The sequence below is a fragment of the Triticum aestivum genome, chromosome 3B (genome assembly GCF_018294505.1).
Source record: "Triticum aestivum cultivar Chinese Spring chromosome 3B, IWGSC CS RefSeq v2.1, whole genome shotgun sequence".
Classification (NCBI taxonomy): Eukaryota; Viridiplantae; Streptophyta; class Magnoliopsida; order Poales; family Poaceae; genus Triticum; species Triticum aestivum.
Window position 1 is genome coordinate 399,030,037 of NC_057801.1, and position 9,805 is coordinate 399,039,841.

Here is a 9,805-nt window from a genome sequence, read left to right on the forward strand (position 1 = left end):
TTTCAAATGAAGACCAAACTCATAACTCAAATATTCGTCTCCACGATCAAATCGTAGAAACTTTATTTTCTATGATGATTTTCCACTTCACTCTGAAATTCTTTGAACTTTTCAAATGTTTCAGACTTATGTTTCATCAAGTAGATATACACATATCTGCTCAAATCATCTGTGAAGGTCAGAAAATAACGATTCCCGCCACGAGCATCAACACTCATCGGATCGCATACATCAGTATGTATTATTTTCAATAAGTCAATTGCTCGCTCCATTGTTCCGGAGAACGGAGTTTTAGTCATCTTGCCCAAAAGGCACGGTTCGCAAGAATCAAATGATTCATAACCAAGTATTCCAAAAGTCCATCTTTATGGAGTTTCTTCATGCACTTTACACCGATATGACCCAAAAGTCAGTGCCACAAATAAGTTGCACTATCATTATCAACTTTGCATCTTTTGACATCAATATTATGAATTTGTGTATCACTACGATCGAGATCCAACAAACTATTTTCATTGGGTGTATGACCATCGAAGGTTTTATTCATGTAAACAAAACAAAAATTATTCTCTGACTTTAAATGAATAACCATTTTGCAATAAACATGATCAAATCATATTCATGCTCAACACAAATGCCAAATAACATTCATTTAGGTTTAACACTAATCCGGAAAGTATAGGGAGTGTGCGATGATGATCATATCAATCTTGGAACCACTTCCAACACACATCGTCACTTCACCCTCAACTAGTCTCTGTTTATTCTGTAACTCCTGTTTCGAGTTACTAATTTTTAGCAATCGAACAAGTATCAAATACCAAGGGGCTACTATAAACACTAGTAAGGTACACATCAATAACCTATATATCAAATATACCCTTGTTCACTTTGACATCCTTCTTATCCACCAAATATTTAGGGTATTTCCGCTTCCAGTGACCATTTCATTTGTAGTAGAAGCACTCAGTTTCAGGCTTTGGTCCAGCTTTGGGCTTCCTCGCAGGAGTGACAATTTGCTTTTCATTCTACTTGAATTTCCCTTTCTTTCCCTTTGCCCTTTTCTTGAAACTAGTGGTCTTGTCAATCATCAACACTTGATGCTCTTTCTTGATTTCTACCTTCGTCAATTTCAACATCCCGAAGAGCTCGAGAATCGTTTTTGTCATCCCTTGCATACTATAGTTCATCACGAAGCTTTGGCAACTTGGTGATGGTGACTAGAGAACTCTGTCAATCACTATCTTATCTGGAAGATTAACTCCCACTTGATTCAAGCGATTGTAGTACCCAGACAATCTGAGCACATGCTCCCTGCTTGAGCTATTCTCCTCCATCTTTTAACTATAGAACTTGTTGGAGACTTCATATCTCTCCACTCGGGTATTTGCTTGAAATATTAACTTCAACTCCTGGAACATCTCATATGGTCCATGATGTTCAAATCTTCTTTGAAGTCCCGATTCTAAGCCGTTTAAGCATGGTGCACTAAACTATCAAGTAGTCATCATATTGAGCTAGCCAAACGTTCATAACGTCTGCACCTGCTCCTGCAATAGGTCTATCACCTAGCGGTGCATCAAGGACATAATTCTTCTGTGCAGCAATGAGGATAAACCTTAGATCATGGACCCAGTCCACATCATTGCTACTATCATCTTTCAACTTAGTTTCTCTATGAACACATATAAAACATAGGGAAGCAACAACGCGAGCTATTGATCTACAACATTATTTGCAGAATACTATCAGGACTAAGTTCATGATAAATTAAAATTCAATTAATCATATTACTTAAGAACTCCCACTTAGATAGACATCTCTCTAATCATCTAAGTGATCATGTGATCCAAATCAACTAAACCATAATCGATCATCACGTGAAATGGAGTAGTTTTCAATGGTGAACATAACTATGTTGATCATATCTACTATATGATTCACGCTCGACCTTTTGGTCTTAGTGTTCCGAGGCCATATCGGCATATGCTAGGCTCATCAACTTTAACCCGAGTATTCTGCGTGTGCAAAACTGGCTTGCACTCATTGTAGATGAACATAGAGCTTATCACACCCGATCATCACGTGGTGTCTCGGCACAATGAACTTTGACAATGGTGCATACTCAGGGAGAACACTTTTATCTTGAAATTGAGAGATCATCTTATAATACTACCATCAACAAAGCAAAATAAGATGCATAAAGGATAAACATCACATGCAATCAATATAAGTGATATGATATGGCCATCATCATCTTGTGCTTGTGATCTCCATCTCCGAAGCACCGTCATGACCACCATCGTCATCGGCACGACACCTTGATCTTCATCGTAGAATCATTATCATCTCGCCAACTATTGCTTCTGCGACTATCGCTACCGCTTAGTGATAAAATAAAGCAATTACAGGGCGATTGCATTGCATACAATAAAGCGACAACCATATGACTCCTGTCACTGCCGATAACTTTGTTACAAAACATGATCATCTCATACAATAAAATTTATTATCATGTCTTGACCATATCACATCATAACATGCCCTGCAAAAAGAAGTTAGACGTCCTCTACTTTGTTGTTGCACATTTTACGTGGCTGTTATGGGCTGAGCAAGAGCCGTTCTTACCTACGCATCAAAACCACAACGATATTTCGTCAAGTTAGTGATGTTTTAACCTTCTCAAGGACCGGGTGTAGCCACACTCAGTTCAACTAAAGTTGGAGAAACTGACACCCGCCAGCCACCTATGTGCAAAGCATATTGGTAGAACCAGTCTCGCGTAAGCGTACATGTAATGTCGGTCCGAGCCGCTTCATCCAACAATACCGCCGAACCAAAGTATGACATGCTGGTAAGCAGTATGAATTGTATCGCTGACAACTCACTTGTGTTCTACTCGTGCATATAACATCTACGCATAAAACCTGGCTCTGATACCACTTTTAGGGAACGTAGTAATTTCAAAAAAATTCCTACGCACACGCAAGATCATGGTGATGCATAGCAACGAGAGGGGAGAGTGTTGTCCACGTACCCTCGTAGACCGAAAGCGGAAGCGTTAGCACAACGTGGTTGATGTAGTCATACGTCTTCATGATCCGACCGATCCAAGTACCGAACGTACGGCACCTCCGAGTTCAGCACACGTTCAACTCGATGACGTCCCACGAACTCCGATCCAGCAGAACTTCACGGGAGAGTTTCGTCAGCACGACGGCGTGATGACAGTGATGATGTTGCTACCGATGCAGGGCTTCGCCTAAGCACCGCTATGATATGACCAAGGTGGAATATGGTAGAGGGGGCACCGCACACGGCTGGGAGAGATCAACAGATCAACTTGTGTGTCTAGAGGTGCCCCCGTGCCCCCGTATATAAAGGAGTGGAGGAGGGGGGATGGCCGGCCCTCCTTTGGCGCGCCCTGGAGGAGTCCTACTCCCACCGGGAGTAGGATTCCCCCCTTCCAAGTAGTAGGAGTAGGAGTCAAGGAAAGGGAAAAGAGAAGAGAAGGAAGGAGGGGGCGCAACCCCTCCCCCTAGTCCAATTCGGACTAGGCCTTGGGGGGCGCGCAACCTCCCCTCTCTCTTTCCCCTAAAGCCCAATAAGGCTCATATACTCCCCGGCGAATTCCCGTAACTCTCTGGTACTCCGATAAATACACGAATCACTCGGAACCTTTCCGATGTCCGAATATAGTCGTCCAATATATAGATCTTTACGTATCAACCATTTCGAGACTCCTCGTCATGTCCCGGTCTCATCCGGAACTCCGAACTACCTTCGGTACATCAAAACACATAACTCATAATATAAATCTTCACTGAACGTTAAGCATGCGGACCCTACGGGTTCGAGAACTATGTAAACATGACCGAGACTCGTCTCCGGTCAATAACCAATAGCGGAACCTGGATGCTCGTATTGGCTCCCACATATTCTACGAAGATCTTTATCGGTCAAACCGCATAACAACATACGTTGTTCCCTTTGTCATCGGTATGTTACTTACCCGAGATTCGATCGTCGGTATCATCATACCTAGTTCAATCTCGTTACCGGCAAGTCTCTTTACTCGTTCCGTAATACATCATCCCGCAACTAACTCATTAGTCACATTGCTTGCAAGGCTTATAGTGATGTGCATTACTGAGAGGGCCCAGAGATACCTCTCCGACAATCGGAGTGACAAATCCTAATCTCGATCTATGCCAACCCAATAAACACCATCGAAGACACCTGTAGAGCACCTTTATAATCACCCAGCTACGTTGTGATGTTTGGTAGTACACAAAGTGTTCCTCCGGTATTCGGGAGTTGCATAATCTCATAGTCATAGGAACATGTATAAGTCATGAAGAAAGCAATAGCAACATACTAAACGATCAAGTGCTAAGCTAACGGAATGGGTCAAGTCAATCACATCATTCTCCTAATGATGTGATCCCATTGATCAAATGACAACTCATGTCTATGGCTAGGAAACTCAACCATCTTTGATCAACGAGCTAGTCAAGTAGAGGCATACTAGTGACACTATGTTTGTCTATGTATTCGCACATGTATTATGTTTCCAGTTAATACAATTCTAGCATGAATAATAAACATTTATCATGATATGAGGAAATAAATAATAACTTTATTATTGCCACTAGGGCATATTTCCTTCACAAGCATCAATCACACCCTAGCATGATTCAGAACAACCACCACCCTTACAGAAATCATGGCTTCCTACAATGAAAATCCATATCGGCTGTACTGATAACACAAAAGATGTCTGAGAAAAATGCCATGAGTATAAAAGAATAAAATCGGATGTTTCATCCAAAAGGGAAGAAGAGTGAGCTGAGGCTGGTCGTAATGGGAGTATCATAAGTGGTATCATGCATGCCAACTAGACTTTTTGGATGATGTGGCACACAATTAAATGAGGAAAGAGAGGGTGCGGTATTAGGGCACCTCCAACAGGTTATATGTTTGTCTTGTTGGTAAAATGTCCATGTCATCAACAAACAAGCTATCATACAACTACTCCAATAGGTTGTATGTAAGCTATCCAATAGATGATGAGAAAATAAATGTGATTGCTCTCTATTTCACCTTGGAGCTTGTGCAAAGGTTGTTGGTTATTCTACATACAACTTTGCTCTCTCTCCATATTTGCTACATGCCACATCATCATTATGTCCTAGGTGGCAAATTTATCAACACCTATCTTACAGCTGTTGGAGGTGCCCCCATATCATGATACCGTATCATATTAAATGTAGTACTATTTTGTGTCATGCATGACAAGTAATAAGGCAACCTAAGATACTAACTTATGATACTATGCATTACGGACGTAGTATCATACACTAGTATCACATGCATGATACTAGTATATGATACTCACCATTACGACCAGCCGATGCAAACATCAATCCTCGAGAAATCCTCCAAGTGGGACTTTTTTCCCCAAGAAGATAACGATTTCATAGATAGTTCGTTCTTACAGAAAAGCCCAGAAAACAATAGATAATACAAAGGACTCCTTCTGAGCTCCAACATCGCCGGCATCCCGAACAAGAGGAAGACGCGCCGCCGCCTGTGCTCGTGCATGCGCCTTGGATCGACGAAGGCATCCCCATGGCAACTGGGAAGTCCTCACTCACCGCCTCCAGACAGGTAACGCCCAGGAACAACGGCTCCGCCGTGAACCACCATGTCGTCATCTTCGAGATCTTCACATCCCAGATCTGCCGCCCCGCGGGATCTGACTTGGGAAGGAAGCACAACACGAATCCGTCGATTCGCGAGTGCTGGGGAAGCAGGCGCGCCACCACGGACACAGAGCTCCACCGAGCGCCGGAGTCGAAGGGGACGCGCACCTGCAACAAAAACCACACCGGCGACTCCACCACCTCCTCATCGCCGCCGACCGGTAACCCTACAGACCCTACACTAATTGCAGTCGCGAGACGAGGACCCCCCGCCCTCCCGCCGACGGACGAAGGACGAGGGATCCGGCGCACCGGCGGCGTAGAGGTGGATCGGCCAGGAGATGTAAAAAGTCGCCCCTCTTCTTCGGACGTCGGACGGGAGAGGGAGAGAGACGTCCAGGCTCGTCTCAATTACTGCCTCCAAGTGGGACTGCTATGGGTAGTTCCAAAAAACAGGCACATGGGCCGTGGAACTATGACACACAGCTGAATCACACAAACATACTCCATCCGTTCTTAAATATTTGTCTTTCTACATTTCAAATGGACTATCACATACGAATATATATAGACATATTTTAGAGTGTATATTCACTCATTTTGTTTCGTATGTAGTGACTTGTTGAAATATCTAGAAATACAAATATTTAGGAACAAAGGAAGTAGATCACTCATCACCATCACCTAAAGCATAGAAAAACATCACCAACTACTGAATCACGCCTAGGGGAAAATCGTCATGCCACTATGAAAACCAAATTTCCCTATTCGATTTCGCATGTGATTACCGGATTACGCCGACACCACACACAAGACGTGTCCACACCAGCAGGTCTTCCCACAGTCAAATCTGTCAAACAAGTGTCCACTCCGCTGCGCAAAGCAACATTTATTCTTGATATATAAAAAGCAACATTTATTCCTATCCCACCGCCACCTCGAGGAGGAGCACCGCCGCTGCCAACCCAAACATCCGCAAAGAACTATCTCATTAATTGCCCCGCACCCTTCTAATCTTAATTTAATGCAATCTCCTGCTAATGGTGATGACTCGCGCACTCTTCCCTTCTTATACACGCCGCGCCACTCCACTCCAGTACAGCACCGCCCCACCTCCAGTTCACACTCCCCTCACATGCCCATGGCGCCTCCGCCTTTGCTCCCCCTCTCCGCGCTCCTCCTCCTGCTCGCCGCCGCCTCCCATGCCTCTGCCAAGCCCGTCCAGATTCAGGCCCTCCTCGCCACCCCTCTCTCGCCCGACCGTGTCTCCGCCCCGTCGGAACTAGCCCGCGAGGACGACACCAACGTCTTCGCCGGCAACCTTGCCGCTGCAGACGACGCCGCCGCCTCGACAGTTCGTTTCCGCGTTGTCCACCGGGATGACTTCTCAAAGAACGCCACCGCGGCCGAGCTGCTCGCGCACCGGTTGGAGCGGGACGAGAGGAGGGCGGCGCGGCTCTCGGCGGCCGCCGGCGCGGCCAACGGCACGCGTCGCGGCGGCGGAGGGGTCGTGGCGCCGGTGGTGTCCGGGCTGGCCCAGGGGAGCGGGGAGTACTTCACCAAGATCGGGGTGGGGACGCCCGCCACGCCGGCGCTCATGGTGCTCGACACCGGCAGCGACGTCGTGTGGCTGCAGTGCGCGCCGTGCAGGCGCTGCTACGAGCAGTCTGGCCAGGTGTTCGACCCGCGCCGCTCGCGCTCCTACGGCGCGGTCGGCTGCGCCGCCCCGCTTTGCCGCAGGCTCGACTCCGGCGGCTGTGACCTGCGCCGCAGTGCGTGCCTCTACCAGGTCGCTTACGGCGATGGCTCCGTCACCGCCGGAGACTTCGCCACCGAGACCCTCACCTTCGCCGGCGGTGCCCGCGTGGCGCGCGTCGCTCTGGGGTGCGGCCACGACAACGAGGGTTTGTTCGTCGCGGCGGCGGGCCTCCTCGGGCTCGGCCGAGGCAGCCTATCCTTCCCCACCCAGATCTCCCGCCGTTACGGGCGGAGCTTCTCGTACTGCCTTGTGGACCGTACCTCGTCGGCCAACTCCGCCTCCCGCTCTTCGACCGTGACATTTGGCTCTGGCGCCCTAGGCTCCACGGTCGCCTCGTCCTTCACCCCGATGGTCAAGAACCCTCGGATGGAGACGTTCTACTACGTGCAGCTCATTGGTATCAGCGTGGGCGGCGCGCGCGTCCCTGGCGTGGCGAACTCCGACCTCCGTCTCGACCCGTCGTCGGGGCGTGGTGGCGTCATCGTGGACTCCGGCACGTCCGTGACCCGGCTCGCCCGCCCGGCCTACTCGGCTCTGCGCGACGCATTCCGCGGGGCCGCCGCTGGGCTCCGGCTCTCTCCCGGCGGGTTCTCCCTGTTCGACACGTGCTACGACCTGAGCGGGCGCAAGGTGGTGAAGGTGCCGACCGTGTCGATGCACTTCGCCGGTGGCGCGGAGGCGGCTCTGCCACCGGAGAATTACCTGATCCCGGTGGACTCGAAAGGGACGTTTTGCTTCGCGTTCGCGGGCACGGACGGCGGCGTGTCCATCATCGGCAACATACAGCAGCAGGGATTCCGGGTGGTGTTCGACGGCGACGGCCAGCGCGTCGCCTTCGTGCCCAAGGGCTGTTAAGATATGCTGATGAGTAACGTCGCTTGATTAGCGGATGAAAGTACGGCTTTGTCAGTCATAATTTAATCATGAGGGGTTTAGTTAAGGTGATGGGTGAGAGCTTTGGATGCTGTGAAAGCTCTGGCGGTGGGCAGAGTTGTCGGGCAGGGTAAGGTGTGAGGATAAGAGCATCCACAATGTTGCCTTTTGCTGCCTCCAAACGCGCCTCTAAGGCTTTAGAGGCCGTCGCCATGCACTGCAGCCACTCGCCTCCAAGCCAAAATCGCTAGCGTCGCCTCCAAGCGTAGAGGCAGCCTTCAAGCATTTTCCTTCTATTAAAATATTCCCAGGGCCCTACTTGTCATGTGGGAAGTTGAGGTTCAAGCATATAATTGATGTAAAGCGACACAAAACCAACGAATTATTTATAGTTTTATGGGGTCCACATTAAAGGCTACTCAGTACGCCATACACTGCGAGCTTTTCGATTAAGCTTAGAGGCAACACCGTGGGCCCCAGTTTAGAGGCAGCACTGCCTCTTACCACTGTGGATGCCCTAAGGCGGTTTGTTTGTTCAAGGCTGTAAAACTGTTGGTTAAAAAACAGGCTATCTCTCCTTTCTCTACAACTAGCATTTCTCATCCATTTTACTAAACACCAGTGTTCTTCCTACGTGCTGGCCTACCGTGTTACTGGCTCTCTTTGTTGGATCACACTTGCTTTTATTTTATACTGTATTTTGGAGATCACCCTTTCATCACTCACACACACACACATGTACATACAGATTGGCCGGTTAGCTGTGCCTTGACAATTCGAAATTGCCCTCTGCTCCTCCGTCGTCATTTGGAAGCTCTCTAACTGTACCAAGGAGTAAAAGAGACGTCGCCAGTGGGGTTACTCCTGCATGTGGTCTCAGCCTGGTCACAATGGGCAAGAACATAAAATAGTAACTTACACACTTCTCTAGACTATGTTACTACCTCCATAGTGGATAGGAACATCTATGTAGTGTCATGCAACGATGTATTTATTAGATTATAGACTCATTGTTTCTTGGAGTGTGTGATGTTCCGGTAACTTAGATAGTTACCATAAACACCTCTCTCTTCATTAAATATGTGCCACATAAGCAAAGTTGTATTGGAGTGTGTGATGTTACTCCTAAGTTCCTCCCCATTGTGACCAGCCTCACTAATTGTCCAGGGCCGGAAAATGGGACCGAAGAGGCGAGGAGAGAGATTGGCTCGAAATCGCGGACGGTTTGTTCGCTCTGATGAGGAGCGGAGGAGAACGTTGGTGCTTTTGCTTTGCTTTGCCTTGCCCTTCTTCTGTGGTGGGGCTGCCTGCCTCGGGCACCGTGCTCCTTTTGGCTGTGTCTGTCGCTGTCGGGTAGGGCTCCTGCCACCTACTACCCCATGCATCCGAATTTCTTTAAAACACTCGTAATGCGCTGCGACCCGCGTCAGTTACTGGTGCTGATGGCAACGCCTCCTCCGGTTGAGGC

General features: G+C 48.1%; 1 protein-coding gene across 1 annotated transcript; it reads left to right on the forward strand.

Moving 5' to 3' along the window:
* Positions 1-6,785: 6,785 nt before the first annotated feature.
* On the forward strand, positions 6,786-8,750 carry LOC123070055 (aspartyl protease family protein 2). The gene has a single exon (XM_044493068.1). The coding sequence runs from the start codon at positions 6,841-6,843 to the stop codon at positions 8,317-8,319; it is 1,479 nt and encodes a 492-aa protein (XP_044349003.1). The 5' UTR covers positions 6,786-6,840; the 3' UTR covers positions 8,320-8,750.
* Positions 8,751-9,805: the final 1,055 nt, after the last annotated feature.